This window comes from Heterodontus francisci, chromosome 24 (assembly GCF_036365525.1).
Source record: "Heterodontus francisci isolate sHetFra1 chromosome 24, sHetFra1.hap1, whole genome shotgun sequence".
NCBI classification, from domain to species: domain Eukaryota; kingdom Metazoa; phylum Chordata; class Chondrichthyes; order Heterodontiformes; family Heterodontidae; genus Heterodontus; species Heterodontus francisci.
The window spans coordinates 21,786,136-21,804,589 of NC_090394.1; the positions used below are offsets into that span (position 1 = coordinate 21,786,136).

General features: G+C 45.9%; 1 protein-coding gene across 3 annotated transcripts in view; it reads right to left on the bottom strand.

The window, feature by feature from the left end:
- The window catches only part of si:dkey-26i13.8 (kinesin-like protein KIF19), a 209,126-nt gene that overhangs the window by 100,338 nt on the left and 90,334 nt on the right, over positions 1-18,454 (bottom strand). For all 3 annotated transcript variants that reach the window (XM_068055750.1, XM_068055749.1, XM_068055748.1), the window contains exons 12-13: positions 12,129-12,330; positions 759-1,029 (exon numbers count right to left, since the gene is read on the bottom strand). In XM_068055750.1, the coding sequence (XP_067911851.1) occupies positions 759-1,029; positions 12,129-12,330 (473 nt within the window). The remainder of the gene's footprint in view (positions 1-758; positions 1,030-12,128; positions 12,331-18,454) is intronic.

The following is an 18,454-nucleotide window of genomic DNA, read 5'->3' on the forward strand; positions in this document are numbered from 1 at the left end:
TTCAAGAGTGAATCTAGTGAACAAGTCATCCAATGTTTACTGTATGGTGTGGGACTGTTACTAAATGAAACATTGTTCCACTTTTGGCTTTGCTTTCTGAGTTATCAATGTCACTTCAACCCTATGATAAGTTACTGCCCTGGAACGCTTTCCATAGTTTGTTACTCTTTGTGCAGTTTCCTTGAGCTTATATAAAATACAATTTTCTGCTTTTCCTTTCAGATTGTATAGCAGAGGTGTCATGGCAGGCAACAAAGACCCTCCAACTCTTTTATCATAATGGTTGATATAGGGGAATGTCATAGCTATTTTAACATTGTCTTTTTAACTGGGTATTTGAATAATATTTCATTTGGGTTTTTTTCTCTCTAATTTTATTCTCTCCTTTGTCCATCTGGCTTGATATTTTATAGACAAAAAGGTAGGAGGCACGCAGCCCGCATCTAGGCCACCACTAATGCCCAACTTAGATGACAGGGACCACTTAAGGTGTTTTCCTTTTCCGCCAATGGGCACAAGATCTCCATGCTGGTGGGAGTGCTGTGGCAGGGTCGTAGCATCAAGTTACACCACAAAAGGGCAATGACATTGGGGTTTATCTAACTGGAGATATAAGGGTGATGTAGTTCAGATTGGAAAATGAGCAGGTCAGGATTTGAATTTGCATCCATCCATCCTGGCTTCACTGAGCTGGATATAATGATTGATACGTATTATTGGATTCTAGCTGTCTGACTGATCAGCTGTGTTTACTGTACCATCTATCAGCTGCCGCTGCTGCTGTATAATCTCATCGCAGAGTGCTCGGTGTTGCTCATAATGCTGGATGACAAAGTCTTTCTGTTGCAGGATGTTCTCTTTCCGCAGCACAGCGGACTGGATCTCTGTATTCTCCACCTCCAGCTCGTGAACTTTACAGAGCAGACTCATGATCTCCTGCTGATCCTTGTTATTAATCCACTTTGGCAGCAGGTCCTCCAACTTTGAGACTTTTGCCTTGGTGTCTCCCAACTTCTGTTCCAACTCGCACTAAGAAACAAGAAGAAACACTAAAGCTTTTATTGACTTGGCTTTACATTCTGAAATGTGGTTTATGTCCTAAAATAACGAGAAAGCATATAAATGTATAACCTCCAACAAAATGATCATTAAACCCACAGGTGCATTCCTGGATGCTCCACTAGTATTTCTACATGGGATCCTCTGAATAGCTTAGCAGGGCAATATCTCTGTACTGAAATCTCAGAACATGGCAGAGGTGAATTTTTATCTTCACCGCCTGGTTGGTAACCTAGCAGAGCAAATCGCCCCTGCATTGTAGAAACCACTGAGCCAAGGTGTCAAGAGGTTATGGGTTCAACCCCCATTCCTGAGACTTGAACTGGCACTCTCTGCACTGTCGGAAGTCCCGTCTTTCAAGTGAGACATTAAACCAAGGCCCCATCTGCTCTCCCAGTTACACTTGAAACATCCCATGCCATATTCGAAGATGAGTGAGGGAGTTCTCCTGGTATCCTAGCCAACATCTATCCCTCGGCCAATACCTAAAACAGAATTAAAAACAAAAAATGCTGGAAAACCTCAACATGTCAGGCAATATCTGTGCAGAAGGTGCTTACAACAGAAGCTACAGTGTACAGCGTGTTTCCATATCAGAAGAATGCACTGTTCAGTCATGAATGAGAAAACTAGGGCTGATTTTAGCAAAAGAAAGTAGAAATGATAATAGAAATGTTCTATCTTTTATACTCCGGTCTGACTTTTCATTTATAGTTAGCGAAAGAGGACAGTATAGCCTTTAGACTCTTTATGGTTCCTAATGCAAGACTCTGTTATGAGGTTCAACCGATTGGTATTTTATTCAACACTCCCATACATCAGGTGGTGCCAATGGAATCTGCAGTGGTCATTCAGGGATGATTTTCTGGTACTTATATCTGTACAACTACCAGCTGCTTTCTTCACTCTCGTTGCCAGCTCTTCCCTGTATCTGCCTCAGGGCTGTAGCCAGCACCATATGCAAACTTGCACGCTTTTGATCCCCTGGGTGAGGCTCCGAATGTAACAGCTGAGTTGCTGTCCCCTGGGATCCGCTGCTGCACTCTTTAATGACCATCCTACTGACAGTTCCAGGTGCAACCTGTTCCTGATGCTTCACTCCAGCAGAGGATTCTGCATTGTAGTCTCCAAGTGGGATTTTCGGGTCCTGTGACAGATTAAAAACACAGAGTGAAGTAGCAGTGCCAGGTACTGCTAGGAATGCAGTGACAAGATCGTCAAAGAGACAGGGTATCTCTGTGAACTATGTGTGCTGGAGTGGGGATAGTGGTTCTGTGAAATGGCTAGAGGAGGCTAAAGGGCAAAAAGTGCTTTATGAACAAGATTGTTAGAGGTGGAGGAGTCAGCTGAGGTTATTATGTTTCAGATACTTCGGACTTAGCCAGTATTCTACCACAAGAGGTTGTGGTTACTTTGTGCCCTATTTTAACACCTATGAACAGTTCTGCTTGGAAAGGAAGTAAGAGGGGTATGCAGGTTTATAAGAAACTAAGTGGAATAGAAGATTCTATTCACTATTCCAAGTTAATTTTTTCTGATCACAAGTTTAAACCACAACTGCGGGACAGATTTAGGTATGCACAGGTAAAAGGCAATCCTTGGGACTAATGCTTGAAATTCCACTCACACAAAGGGCTGAATGGCAGCGGGTCCAGAAATGGCCGCCGTTCCCATCAGTCACGTGGGTTGTCGCCTCACCGTAATCACGCGACGGGCGACCATTTTGCATACTGGAAACGTGGGCCCGCCAATCACATGGCAGTCACAAGAGATGCGAATCGCCAATTATGGCGTCAGTTGACTCCAGTGCAGGTGCTGGCACCATATTTAAAAGGCTGCCGGCCCTGCATTCATTCCTGCCTTCGAGTCATTGGCAACTTTGTGCAGCTTTAAACTTTGCGTGATTGGCTTCTGGACGCACCCCCCTGCACCAACCCCCCGAGGAGGACAGCACAGGATGGCCGAGGCCAGACACCAGGTGACCCCAAGGTTCAGAGATGCCTTCATACAGATTCACCTCCATACAGATTCTCCTCCAGGCTGCAAGGGAAAGCTGGAAGTTTCTCTTCCCCAGCAAGAAAAGGTCCTACTGCCTGACCGAGCAAGCCTGAGTGGAGATCGCAGAGGAGGTCAGCAAACCAAGAGCTCACATAGTTCATACCTGCTGGAACTGGGTCCAGTATCAAAAGAGGATCAACAACCTCCAGCAATTGGTCAAGGTGAGGGTTCCATAACACTCTCCTTTGTGGGGATTTCACATGACTATGAGGAGGGTGCATGACATGGGGAGGGTGGCACTACAATGGCAATAGCAGAGCGGCTGGGGTATTGCCTCATCCTGCAACCATCCCCATCTGATAAAGCAAACCTCCAAAGCGTAGAAAGTAACATCTCAGCAAAGTACTGTGAACACCTTTTCCCACTAGCAGGTAAGAAAGTGCCTGAGTACACATTGCTATATTTCCCTGCAATTCAGTGAGCTCCTCAATTGTTGCTGTGTTCTCGCCTTGCTTTCACTGGCGAGTTTCACACATTAACATGTTAAGCTGACAAAATGCTGCCTCAGTAATTGCTCTGATTGAGCTATTAATATGTTAATTGCCAAGCCCCTCTCCTGAGGGGGCTGTGCGTACACAACCTAACGGACCAGAGTGAAACCCAGAAGTCGGCAGGTTGGAGCTGGCTTCTCAATGCGTTGCCAATTTCACCGGCTTTATCTCCGCCCCCCCCCCCCCCCACAGTCGCTCCCCAACCCATGCCCTCCTCCATGTGCGTATGTTTTGTTCTAGTTCATGTCCATTTGACAGCAAAGAAATAGGCCAAGGTTGTGACTTTACAGAATTTCATAAACTGCTTGTTGCAATTGTGTATATATATTAAAATTTAGTGATAGTAATTTCACAATTTTCTTTACGTGAGCAATACCATGTTTTAAGATGAATGAAATTGCAGTTCATAAATATAAAAAAATTAGTGTTTAGCAAAAAAAGAACAAGTTTATTTCATGAAGTTGTGAGCGGCTCAGTGGTTAGCACTGCAGCCTGGTGGGGATGTGGTAGGTAATATGGGTTAATATAAATGGGTGGTTTTGGTCGGCACAGACTTGATGGGCCGAAGGGCCTGTTTCAGTGCTGTATGACTATAATGATGTAAAAAAAAAAATTCTGGTAAACTTCCTCTGCACCCTCTCTAAGGCCTTGACATGCTTTCTAATGTGTTGCACACAATATTCCAGCTAAGGCCTAGCCAGTAATTTTAAAGGTTAAGCATGACTTCCTTGTTTAGTATTCAGTGCTCCTATTTACTAAGCCAAGTATCTTTAGAGCCAATGAACAGCCTTAACAATTTCTCCTGCCACCTTCAAATATTTGTGAATGTGCACCCTAGGACCTTCTGTTTTTACACTCCCTCAACTTAGTTGGCCTAGCCAGCGATGCCCACATCCCATGAATCAATAAAAAAGTACCATTTTCTGTATAAGTCTGTTACATTGTACTTTGACTTCCAAAAGGCATTTGATAACGTTTCACATGAAAAGTTACTTTTTAAGCTCAAAGCCATTAACTGGGTGTGTCCAAGTAAAACTTGGGAATGGATCAGAAATTGGCCAAGGGGTAGAAAACAATGGGTGCTTGTTACAGGAGTCATGCTGGGCTAGGAAGAGGGACCACTACAGCTTCAAATTTACATGAACAATTTTTGATTCAGAAATTTGTACAAGGGTGACTAAATGTCAAAAGTGCTTCATTGGCTGTAAAGCACATTGCAATGTCCTGACGTTATGACTTATGAGGTGATTTTTTAAAAATTAGTTCATGGGATGTGGGCATCGCTGGCCAGGCCAGCATTTATTGCCCATCCCTAATTGCCCTTGAGAAGGTGGTGGTGAGCTGCCGCCTTGAACCACTGCAGTCCATGTAGGATAGGTACACCCACAGTGCTGTTGGGAAGGGAATTCCAGGATTTTGACCCAGCAACAGTGAAGGAACGGCGATATAGTTCCAAGTCAGGATGGTGTGCAGCTTGGAGGGAAACTTGCAGTTAGTGATGTTGCCATGCATCTGCTGCCCTTGTCCTTCTAGGTAGTAAAGGTCACAGGTTTGGAAGGTGCTGTCGAAGGAGCCTTGGTGTGTTGCTGCAATGCATCTTGTAGATGGTACACACTGCTGCCACTGTGCGTCGGTGATGGAGGGAGTGAATGTTTGTGGATGGGGTGCCAATCAAACGGGCTGCTTTCTCCTGGATAGTGTCGAGCTTCTTGAGTGTTGTTGGAACTGCACCCATCCAGGCAAGTGGAAAGTATTCCATCACACTCCTGACTTGTGCCTTGTAGATTGTGGACAGGCTTTGGGGAGTCAGGCGGTGAGTTACTCGCCACAGGATTCCTAGCCTCTGACATGCTCTTGTAGCCACAGTATTTAAATGGCTACTCCAGTTCAGTTTCTGGTCAATGGTAATCCCTAGGATGTTGATAGTGGGGGTTTCAGTGATCGTAATGCTGTTGAATGTCAAGGGGGAGATGGTTAGATTCTCTCTTGTTGGAGATGGTCATTACCTGGCACTTGTGTGGTGCGAATGTTACTTGCCACTTATTAGCCCAAGCCTGGATATTGTCCAGGTCTTGCTGCATTTTGATACAGACTGCTTCAGTATCTGAGGAGTCCTCAATGGTGCTGAACATTGTGCAATCATCAGCGAACATCCCCACTTCTGACCTTATGATTTGAAGGAAGGTCATTGATGAAGCAGCTGAAGATGGTTGCTCCTAGGATACTACCCTGAGGAACTCCTACAGTGATGTCCTGGAGCTCAGATGATTGACCTCCAAATAAATTAATAAAAATCTGGAATTGAAATCTAGTCTCAGTAAAGGTGCCATGAAACTATCATCGATTGTCATAAAAACCGATCTGGTTCACTAATGTCCTTTTAGGGAAGGAAATCTGCTGTCCTTACCTGGTCTGACCTACATGTGACTCCAGACCCACAGCAATGTGGTTGACTCTTAACTGCCCTCTGAAATGGCCTTGCAAGCCACTCAATTATCAAGGGAAACTGGGTTGGGTACTAAATGCTGGCCTTGCCAGTGATGCCCACATCCCATGAAAGAATAAAAAAACTTTCCTCCTAAGACAATTCCTTCATCCCAGGAAGCAACCTAGTGAACTTTATCTGAACTGCTTCCAATGCAGATATATCCCTCCTTAAATAAGGAGACCAAAACTGTACTCAGTACTCTAGGTGTGGTCTCACTGAAATGCTGTAGAGTTGTAGTAAGACTTCCCTACTTTTATACTCCATTCCCCTTGCAATCAAGGCCAACAGTCCATTTGCCTTCCTAATTACTTGCTGTATCTGCTTGCTAAATTTTCTGAAATTCATGTACCCAGACCCTTCTGTACCACAGCATTCTGTAGTCTATCATTTAAATAATATTTTGCTTTACCATTCTTCCTCCAAAGTGGACAACCTCACATTTTCCCACATTATGCTCCATCTGCCAAATTTTTGTCCACTCGCTTAACCTATTTATATCCCACTGCTGACTCTAGGCAGAATTTTGTGTGGCTGTTTAAGCAGGAATGGCGGCATTGTGGGGGGACGGAGAATTGAGTTGGAAGCGCCGCATGGAAATCTGGCAATGATGTCGTTTTCAGGTTTAGTCAGCGGTAGGAAAGCACCAAGGTGGAATCGCTGCCCTGGCACAACAGGAATGTAATTTAAATTGCTGAGCAGTTAATTTAAATGCATTTGCATCTAATACATCGTGATTAAATGGGGGGGCTTGTGATTAAGTGGACGGCGGGTGGCCCTTAACTGCCTTTGTGTTCATGATCGAGAAAAGCTAGTGGCGCCAAGGCGACAGGTAGGTAGTCATGAACAGTGCTGCATAGAAGGAGAGGGGAGAGCGGAGGCAATTTTCAAACAGTAGTGCTGTGCACTCTGCGGGGGTGGGGGTGGGGTCAGGATCTCGGGGGCTCTGCAAGGGGTCGGGGGGACTTGGGTTTGGGTGGCTGTATCGGGTGAACAAACCTTTGAGTGAGATATGTGATTGACCATACTGTTGAATAAGAGGGTTGGCCATCAACAACAGTGAGCACTGAGGGTCATCAGGGAATCTGCTGGGAGAAGTAGAAAAAGCTCAGTTGCCAGGGCAGGGTCCTCTGTATCGACAGCACTCTGCAGGCCCACTGGTAACCTGGCATGGGTCTCATACACCCAGTCTTCTTGGAACCTCCTGGCTTGAAGTGGTGCCTCCAATGGAGGGAGGGCCAGGAGGCAGCTGCGCCTGCCCATGAAACTTCACGACAAGAGCAACAGCAGCAGGCCATACTAAGAAGGGCCACCAGTGCCAGAGAGTGTACCAGACTTGACTCAGCTAACTCCAAATGTCCGAGTGGCCACTGCCAGCGAAGACCATGCCTCTCCAGGGAAGCGGGCACCACCTTACGCGCCCTGCTGCAGGACGAGTTGTGACTTATGGGGTTTGGGGATCACCCTATGCCAGTGGCCCTGAAAATTACAGTGGTATTAAACTTTTACATGCCTAGATCATTCCAAGGATCCACCGGGGACATGTGTGGGGTCTCCCAGAGAGCAGCCCACTGCTGTATCAAAGAGGTGACCAATGCCTTGTTCAAGAGGGCCGGCAACTGTGCACCACCGGACCGACCCTGACAGTCAGGCCGAGAGGGCCATCAGATTTGGGGCCATCGTTCGATTTCTCCAGGCGCGAGGTGTGATAGATTACACATACGTGGCCATCAAGGCTTCCATGGACCAGGCAGTCACCTTCATCAACAGGAAGGACTTCCATTCAATCAATATTCAACTGGTCTGTGACCACCGAAAGTGTTTCCTGCAGGCACGTGCCCACTTCTCAGGAAGCAGCCACAACACTTACATCGACAGTCCTAGATGCCACAACTTTGCAGGCCCTCCACTCGCCTTCAGGGCTGCATTCTCAGGGACAAGGGCTACCCATGGAAGACATGGCTACTCATGCCTGGAAAGAACCCTCGCACTGCAGCGAGGAGAGGTACAACACTTGCCATGGCTCCAGCCGAGCGATCATCAAGCAGGCCTTTGGGCTGCTGAAGATGGGATTCCGCTGTCTAGATCAATCCGATGGAGCCCTGCAGTATGGCCCAGAGAGGGTCTCGTGTGTCGTAGTCTGCTGTGCTCTGCACAATTTAGCACTGCAGAGGGGGGAGGCCTTGCATGACTGAGATGCCTGAGTGACGCTCATCCATTGACGAGGAGGACACTGAGGAGGGGAATGAGCAGGCAGCACTGGATGTTGAAACCCTTGTACTGGAGGCCAGGCAGATTGAGTGTCATGTCAAGGAGACAAGAGACAATCTCATAATTACCCGTTTCCAGCCACCCTGATGTCCACTCACAAAGAAACCAATAAAGACTGACTTCAATGCATTTCCATTTGTGTTCAGTGCCTAGCACCCAACTAAAACACATGCTAGTGTCCATGGGAGATAATATTTAAATGAGGGCTGTGTTTACATTAGCATCCACGAGGGGAGAAGTCAGCAGCTTACAATTAATGCAAGATAGAATAATCACTTTTACACAATGAACATTAACTGCTCGAACAAAAGAACTTTATTTGAAGCATCACATGTCAGCTATTAAACACCTGTGAACCCCCCAATTGTGTCTCTGTGCTCTTCTTGGTACAGTCGCGAGTGCTTCTGTGAGGTGTGAACCCAGCGCTAGCAGCTGGGCTGGCTGCTGATCAGGCTGCCCATTGGCCTGTGATGACTTTGGCGGGTGTCCTCTGGGCTGCCTGAGGCCTGGAGGGCCCCAGATGCCTGAGGGGTTGCTCCATAGGTGCAGGATTCTTCTCAGGTGTCATAGCTGCAGGAGCTGGACTCTGGTGATTGGGCTGAGCAACTGCTGTCCACATTCAGAGCATCCTGCGGGAGCCCCCAGCTGCAGAGGTCAGCCTCTCCTCTTCCCTTTCAAGGCCTACTCGAATCTCCCTGCTCACCAGAGAATGATGAAGAGTGGGAGACAACTCCAGCCGCCTTGTCCTTCTCTCGCCTTGCCACTGCTGAGTCAAGCTCATGGCTAAGGCGATGTGTAGGTCTGCGCGCAATCTGTGGGATCTGCCTCTCCATGAGGGTCACCAACCTCACGTGCCTGAGACATGGCAGCACTCATGGTACAGATGGACTCCTCCATCATCCGCTTGTGGCTGTGCATGGCCTCTGACATCTCAGCCAGATGTTGCCTTACCTCTCTCTGCAACTCCAGCACGCCCTGTGGTGTCGACACCAGAGGCTCATCAGCCGGGAGCTCAGCATTGGTCTGGCCATCCACAGTCATCTGACTGTCAGTGGCCTCAGCTGCCTCATCCTCAGCCAGCTGCTCGGGCATGTGTGTGGTGCTCTCATCAGCTTATGACCCTGTGTCTACAGCCGAGTGGAAACCCACCGAGGTGAAAGTATCTGTACTGGTGGAAGGTGCAGGAGAGTCATGGAACTGTGCATCCTCTGAGTGCTCCTCCTCCTCCTCCTCAGAGATGAACACCTGGCCCCCTTCTGCTTGAGTCTCCTGCTGATGCCAATCTGAATGAGAACACAAATGTGTGTGTTAGCTGTGCAGATCTCGTCATGCCAACCATACATGATGTGGATCTTCAGAAGTGAACTGTCTGTCAATGGAAGCCAATCCAGTCTCTTGCCAATTATAATGCCTCTTCCTCTGCTGTGGAGAGAGGCCGAAGATCCGGGATGCCTCTGCCAGTCCAGAATGTCTCCCTCTTGTGGGCCCTTTTGTCCTGCAAGTGGAGAGAGGAAGATAGTCATACTTCACAGAGAGATCAACATAACAATTCTGCTAGTGTCAGCCCTTCGTCCCCTACTGGGTTTCATTTATAACTCATGCTGCTGTCCGCTCTCATGGGCATTAAGGCGGGTGAGCTGTGTAAGAAGGTAGCCTGTGGCCGAAAGGCAGCCATGCATTTGTAGGATGAGATGATGCCTAGCCCCCTCTGCCATCACCATTGTAGTATCTCCCTTCCCCATGTCTTGCTTCCTCCTGCGTAGCCACTTGCAATCATTAAAAGGATAAGATGTGAGGAGCACTCACCTTGGCAGAATGAAGGAGGTCGTTGACCCTCTTGTGGCACTGTACCCAGTTCCAGAGGCCTGACCACACTGCTGCTGACCACCTCAGCTATCTCCATCCAGGCTTGCTTGGTCAGGCAGAGGACTACTTCTTGCCATCACTGGGTAAGAGGACCTCCGGCCTTCCCTTGCAGCCTGGAGGAGAATCTGGAGGGAGGCATCACTGAACTGTGGGGCCACCCTCTGTCTTGCCTTTGCTGTCCTGCAGAGTTCACCACGGGGGGCTGGGGGCTGGTGGTCCAGAGTCTCTGCAAAATGGCTCACAGTTTTGAGCAGCTAGCAGCAAATGAGTGCAAGGAAGCAATGCAAGCAGGGCTGGCAGGCCTTTAAATATGGTGCCAGCACCTGCTCTGGAGTTATATTCGGCATCTCACCTCCCACCCCGGCTGCATGATTGGGCGGGTCTCCATTATGCAAAATGGCCTCCCACCACGTGTTTGCGATGGGCGGCTGCCCATGTAACAAATGGGAACGGCACCCATTTCTGGGTCTGCTGCTGGTACCCATGGCGGGCTGACAAAATTCAATCCTTTTTGTGCCCTCCTCACAACTTGCTTTCCCACCTATATTTGTATCGCCAGCAAATTTGGCTACAATACAATGACTTGGATGAAGGGACCGAGTGTAAACAGTTGAGGCCCCAGCACTGATCCCTGTGGCACTCCATTAGGTGCAGTTTGCCAACCTGAAAATGACCCATTTATCCCGACTCTCTGTTTCCTGTTAGTTAGCCAATCCTCTATCCATGCTCTGCCTCCGGAGAATACTTGGCATCAGGTGGCAGGACCGTATCTCCAACACACAAGTCCTTGAGGCGGCCAACATCCCCAACTTATACACACTACTGAGTCAGCGGCGCTTGAGATGGCTTGGCCATGTGAGCCGCATGGAAGATGGCAGGATCCCCAAAGACACATTGTACAGCGAGCTCGCCACTGGTATCAGACCCACCAGCCGTCCATGTCTCCGCTTTAAAGACGTCTGCAAACGCGACATGAAGTCCTGTGACATTGATCACAAGTCGTGGGAGTCAGTTGCCAGCGATCGCCAGAACTGGCGGGCAGCCATAAAGGCGGGGCTAAAGTGTGGCGAGTCGAAGAGACTTAGCAGTTGGCAGGAAAAAAAGACAGAAGCGCAAGGGGAGAGCCAACTGTGTAACGGCCCCGACAAACAAATTTTTTTGCAGCACCTGTGAAAGAGCCTGTCACTCTAGAATTGGCCTTTATAGCCACTCCAGGCGCTGCTCCACAAACCACTGACCACCTCCAGGCGCTTACCCATTGTCTCTCGAGATAAGGAGGCCAAAGACTATCCATGCTAATATATTACCCCCAACAACATGAGCTGTTACCTTGTGCAGTAACCTTTTATGCAGCATCTTATCGAATGTCTTTTGAAAATCCAAGTGTATCACATCCACTGGTTCCCCTTTATCCACCTTCTTTGTTACATCCTCAAAGAACTTTAATAAATTTGTCAAATACGATTTTCCTTTCATAACACCATGTTGACTCTGCCTGATTGTACTATGATTTTCTAAATGTTCTGCTACTACTTCCTTAATGATGGATTCCAGCATTTTCCCAATGACAGGTGTTCGTCTAACTGGCCTATAGTTTCCTGCTTTCTGTCTCCCTCCCTTCTTGAATAGACGTGTTACATTTGGGGTTTTTCAATTACTGGGACCTTTCCAGAATCTAGGGAATTTTGGAAGATTACAATTTTTGGAAGGTTATACATGCGCCTGCTTCTTTCATGACTGGCAACAATTAATATTCGTCCTCTTTTAAAGGTATAAATATGGAAAAAATAAACATAAAATATCTTTGAACAGTCTTAAGGTTAAAGGCTACTTTTCCCATTACCCCAACTTAGCTACTCCTACATGATCGAGGATTCTCCGTACTTTCCCCTCATTACCTTGAGGGCTGCAGTTTTTCTTTGCTCAATTAGGAGCATGCTGATTTCCTCCCGTGCCACAGCAACTTCCAGCGGTTCAGCCATCTCCAACTCATCTGCTACTCCAACTTCCCTCTCGTCGCCATTTTGCACTTTATCAGCTTTCTCGCTCCATTTCTCTTCCCACCACTTCCGAGCACGCTTTGCTTTCTCCCTTTCCCAACTAAAGAAAACACACAGTCTCAGCAAAAAACTGATCAGCTTCCAGTAATGACTTTGCAGTAGAAATAAAGTACCTGAAAAACCGGTCGCATTAAAAGACAATGTACCATACACTAATCAAAGCAGCCTGGATGGAAAATCAAAACTGGCCGAGTACACTTTAAAAGAAATTCCTGTCCCCTCTGTATTCTGCACCAATTTGGTTAATTATATGACAGAATTCAGCTACCATCATTTAACTCAAGATTATAGCACTTAATGAATATTCAACAATATTTGAAATTGTATTAGGTCAATGGCTGTCAGCAACCCCTGCCGTGTGGGTCCTGTGTCAATATAGATTGGGGATAATGGGATGATTTTTGTGGTGCCTTTGGCCACCTTATTATTTTAGCTATTTTGCTGCAATAATATGTAAAACAATATTTTGTGCAACTGAGTTAACAAGATAGGCAAACTCTCTAATTTAACAAAAGCCCATTGAACAGAGTCAAAGTTACAATTTATATTCACAATAAAACAGAAATCAATGGGAGGCAGACGAATTTATCAAGAAATATGATGCTGTCAATGCCGTACCTAATGTCTATAATATATCTGTGCTTTCCTGCTATTACCTCCACTAAAGGGCATTGATTTTATATTCTGAAGGACCCAAAAGATCGCAGTGAGGAATATATTACATAGATAGCAAGTCTGATGACAATTCAGGCAGCAGTAGTAGTTAATAAAGCTCTAATGGGCCTTAGGGTCAGATTCAGCTTTTATGTACTAGGGAAGACCTGAATGACTTGTCAGCCTGTGGCAACACTCTAAGTATCCATCATACCACTGAAAAATGTTTACATATTAATTATGAAGCATTTCCACAATCTGTTAAGACTGCTGTTGGTGTTCTGAATTCCCCCGATACATTGCAGGGCCAGATGCCGAACACCAACTCCACTGAATAAACTAGAACTACTCACATGCCAAGATCACATAGGAATACACTATTCAGCCCCCTTGAGCATGTATGCCATTCAGTTGGATTAGGGCTGATTTGCATCTAACCTCCATTTATCTGCCCTGGTTCCATATCCCTTAATACCCTTGCCTCACAAAAATCTGTCAGTCGCAGTTTTGAAATTTTCAATTAAACTAGCTTCAACAACCTTTTGGGGGACAGAGTTCTAGGTTTTCACTAGCCTTTGTGTGCAGAAGTGCTTCCTGACATCACCTCTGAATGGCCTAGCTCTAATCACATATTAGCATTGTTCAAGTCAGAATTGTGCTTTTGAAAGAGCTATACGAAAAGAATGACCTTGTCAGATGAAGGTCTGTCCTTACCAGCAATGCTAAAAAACACATTACAGGCTTTTCCTGTGCTTTTCCTCCGTATTCCCCACAGAAACCAAACTATTGAGCTGGGTTTCCAAGCTCTAGATGCTTTCCCATTGCCTCTTTTACATTATAGTGGAAGGACTGTCTCTGTCAACTGACATGCAACCCTTTAAAGTAAACCACCTAATGCCAGAAGCACCAAAATGTTCCTTTAGAGGACATTTCCACAGGGTCTCAGACACTTGAGAAGATCACCAAAGTTATAAAGTGACATGTACGTGCAAGATTCATCACAAATAGATGCTTCAAAATCACATTGATGACTTCAGAACAACTAAGCTTACACAAATTGTGCACATGTGCAGTTGATGCTGTACCTACCCTGTAGCATTAATTGGCAGATTTGGCTAAAGGAAAAGGGTTATATTAAATAGTAATGTATGGTCATCGACCTGAAATGCTGGGAGTAGTTTAGCCCATAAAAAGGGTGGATTTGGATTGGTGGAAAATAAAAAGTTAAATCTCAACCTGAACCCAACCCTCGACTTCTCTAGGCACAATCCTCCCTCCCCATCACTAATATTCCCCAACCTCCACTCACAATCTCTTCCTCCGCTAAACTCCCTTGAGACAGTCCTAATCTCCTGACACCTAGCCAGCCTTTCAATCTGGCTTGCTGAGACTGGGAAACAGTGTTCAAAAATGATAATTAGATACTGCTGTTAAATTCAGCAAGACCCAAGGGAAATGCATAGAATCATAGAATAGTACAGCACAGAAGGAGGACATTTAGACAATCAAGTCTGCACCTGTTCTATCAGTTAGTCCCACTTCCCTGCTCTTTCCCCATATCCCTGCAATCCTTTCGCCTTCAACATTTATCCAATTCCCTTTTCAAAGCTACTGTTGAATCTATGTGCACCACCCTATCAGGTAGTGCATTCCAAATCTTAATCACTTGTATAAAAATGTGTTTCCTCATGTTGCCTCTGGTCCTTTTGAGAATCACTTTAAATCTGTGCCTTCTAGTTATTGACCTTTCAACCATTCAAAACAGTTTCTCTTAACTTACTCTATCTAAACTCTTCATGATTTTAAACACCTCTATCAAATCTCCTCTTAGCCCTTTCAGCTCAAAGGAGAACAACCCCAGCTTCTTCAGACTATCCACATAACTGTAAACCCTCATCCCATTCTAGTAAATCTCTTCTGTATGCTCTCCAAATCCTTCGTGTCACCCCGCCGCGGCCCTCCATTGGACCCCTGTTGCTATTTCACAGCAGGCAGACAATTAACTGTCCACCGTCCAGGACGCTGTCCCTTAAAGAGACAAGCTCCTGCCTCCGAGAGCTGCCGGCCAATCGGAAGGCCGACAGCTCTGCAATACTGGCGGCGTCAGTGGGAGCAGTGGCCACTGCTGGTACTGCAGGAGGCCCTGCAGCATCGAGGAGAGGGAGGACCCCGGGGCAGGTGAGTGGGGTCGGGGGTCACCAGGCTATTTAGGCGGGCCCGGTGACAGGATGAGGGGGTGAGGTTGGGTGGGGTCTTCCCAGGGGTTTGGTGATTGCCACCATGGGTGGGGGGCTTCCGGAGGCACTGGATTAGCCCCAAATGAGGGATGCCCCTGACCCCACTTGGTTTTACCTGCCAGTATCTCCCCGCGGCATGGGTCTCTCCACCTTCAATGAAATTGAAGTGGAGGTGGGAAGAAACCCGTAAGTAGCCAAATTGGCCACGTAAGGGCCTCAGCTGACTGGCCGGGGGCGGGTAGGCCATTCTTGGCCTTCCCCACCTCAGACTAATGTGAAAGGCATCGGGAAAGCGATGGGCACTCCGTCCGCCCGCCTTCCGACACAATTTTATGGGGCCCCCCCATCTCCATTCCCGTCCCTAAGGGGCCCCATAAAATTCAGCCCTATGATTCGATAAGTGAGGGATTACTCATTATTCCCACCATTCCAAAGCTAAAGAAAATTCTCCTGTTATCACCAGCCTTCAATCCTACAATCGTCAACTCATCCTCACAGATAATTTCTGCAACAATCAGAACATCCTATAACCAGAATCTACGGTTTGTTTCACTGTAACTTAATTTTTCAAGGTCAGTTTCAAACATTGTATGGTATTTTACACATATTTACCAGTTGAGTTTGCTGTATAATACCATGATCTATAATGAAAATACTGAAATTTACTTTTAATACCAATCTATATGAAATCAAAGCATTTTTAAAAAAGATACCTTTAATGGTAGATTTGAATCTGTGTTCAACAGAATTATATACAACTTGCTGTAGTTCATGTTTTTGAAAAAATAGTTTTCTACATGAACGTCAATTACTCAACAGCTTGCCTTTAATGAGTGCCTTTAACAAAATATGAACCAGGATTTGGGGGTGCATGAGTGGGGGCGGAGGGGTGGGGGTGGAGATTAGAACAGGTGCAAAGAGATAGGTTTTAAGGAGACTTTTGAAGGAGAGCAGAGATGTAGCAAGACAAAGAGGTTTAGGGAGGAAGTTTCAGAGTGTAGCAGTGAAATACTGAAGGCTCCACCATTGATGGGAAGTGAGGAGCAAAGCATGTGAGATGTAACATAGGGCAACTTTAAAATAAGAACACTTTTAAATGAAGGGACCGAAGGTATGGTTGCTAAATTTGCTGATGACACAAAGATAGGTAGGACAGTAACTTGTGAAGAAGACATAAGGCTACAAAGGGATATAGATAGGTTAAGTGAGTGGACAAAGATCTGCCAAATGGAGTATAATGTGGGAAAGTGTGAATTTGTCTACTTTGGCAGGAAGAATAAAAAAGAAGCATATTATCTAAATGGTGAGAGATTGCAGAGCTCTGAGATGCAGAGGGATCTGGGTGTCCTAGTGCATGAATCGATGAATCGCAAAAGGTTAGTATGCAGATACAGCACGTAATTAGGAAAGCTAATAGGATGTGATCGTTTATCGCAAGGGGAATTGAATACAAAAGTAGGGAGGTTATGCTTCAGCAATACAGGGCGTTGGTGAGATCACATCTGGAGTACTGGTCTCCTTATCTAAGGAAAGATGTAAATGCAGTACAGAGAAGGTTTACTAGACTAATATCTGGATTGGACAGGATAGGCATGTATCCGCTGGAATTTAGAAGAGTAAGAGGCGACTTGATTGAAACATATAAGATCCTGAGGGGTCTTGACAGGGTGGATGTGGAAAGGATGTTTCCCCTTGTGGGAGAATCTAGAACTAGGAGTCACTGTTTAAAAATAAGGGGTTGCCCATTTAAGACAGATGAGAGATTTTTCTCTCAGAGGGTCGTGAGTCTTTGGAATTCTCTTCCTCAAAAGGCAGTGGAAGCAGAGTCTTTGAATATTTTTAAGGCTGAGGTAGATAGATTCTTGATAAGCAAGGGGGTGAAAGGTTATCGGGGGTAAGTGGAAATGTGGAGTAATCAGTTCAGCCATGAACTTATTGAATGGCGGAGCAGGCTCGAGGGGCCGAGTGGCCTACTCCTGCTCCTAATTCGTATGTTTGTATGTTCGTCTCATTAATACATTCATTCCCAATAATTGCAGACAAAAAGATTTGTTTTCATGGGAACTTTATGTTAAAAAAACCCATAGAATACTTGACTCTTACTGAGGTAGAAATTTGCCTTGGGTAGTGAAGTGGTATTGCTTTGTCTGCCAGTTATACACTTTGTCAGATATTCAGCTCCAATCAGGACCAGCAATAAAACAGACAGCCAAAGCAATACCACTCACCCTGTACTAGTGCCCGAGAAGAATTTCTACCCTGTTAACTTTAAAGCTGTCACGTTGAAAACAATGGATGTACTGGAGCTGATGCTGCTGCTTATTTGTGGGTAAAACTCAAGTGAATGATACAGTAAAAAAAGTGTTAGAACTGAAATAATCGGCCAAGAAATGGCAACAATAGTTGAAGAGAGGTAGCAACAGTGCTCTTGAAAAAGACTGTGCATCATAATCAGCATACACTGTGGGATGAGGATTCTGCTGCTGTGATTTTAACTGCCTTCCTGCCAAATATCCTTCCCACACAACTCAAAGAATGTCTCTACTGCAGTGAAAATAATGTACTTTTAATTTACCTTCAGCATTGACAGCAAGATTATCCCAAACCGCTTTCCGTGGGTTTGAAACACAACCAAGCTTTTGGCTAATACTTAGTCACCGTCACAAATTGTTCATGCAGCTCTAATGTCACTCAGTTACAAATAGAAATGAAAAAGAACCGTCATTGCAGACCTTGTGCGAAGCTGGGTGACATAAATGGAGTATTAAAGACACTTTAATGGTGCTAACCAGGAGGGCAGGACTCTAAGCAGCAACAACAGTGGACAATATAGAACTATAGAACAATAGAAAAATTATCGCACAGAAGGAGGCCATTCAGCTCATCGTGTCTGCGCCGGCCGATAAAACTAGCTGCCCAATCTAATCCCACCTTCCAGCACCTGGTCCGTAGCCTTGCAGGTTACAGCACTTCAGGTACATGTCCAGGTACCTTTTAAATGAGTTGAGGGTTTCTACCTCCACCACCATTCCTGGCAGTGAATTCCAGAAACCCACCACCCTCTGGGTGAAAAAGCTTTTCCTCATGTCCCCTCTCATCCTTCTACCAATCACCTTAAATCTGTGCCCCCAGTAATTGACCCCTTCGCTAAGGGAAACAGGTCCTTCCTGTCTACTCTATCTCGGCCTCTCATAATTTTGTACACCTCAATTAAGTCACCCTTCAGCCTTGTCAGTTCTAAAGAAAACAACTCTAGCTGATCCAATCTTTCCT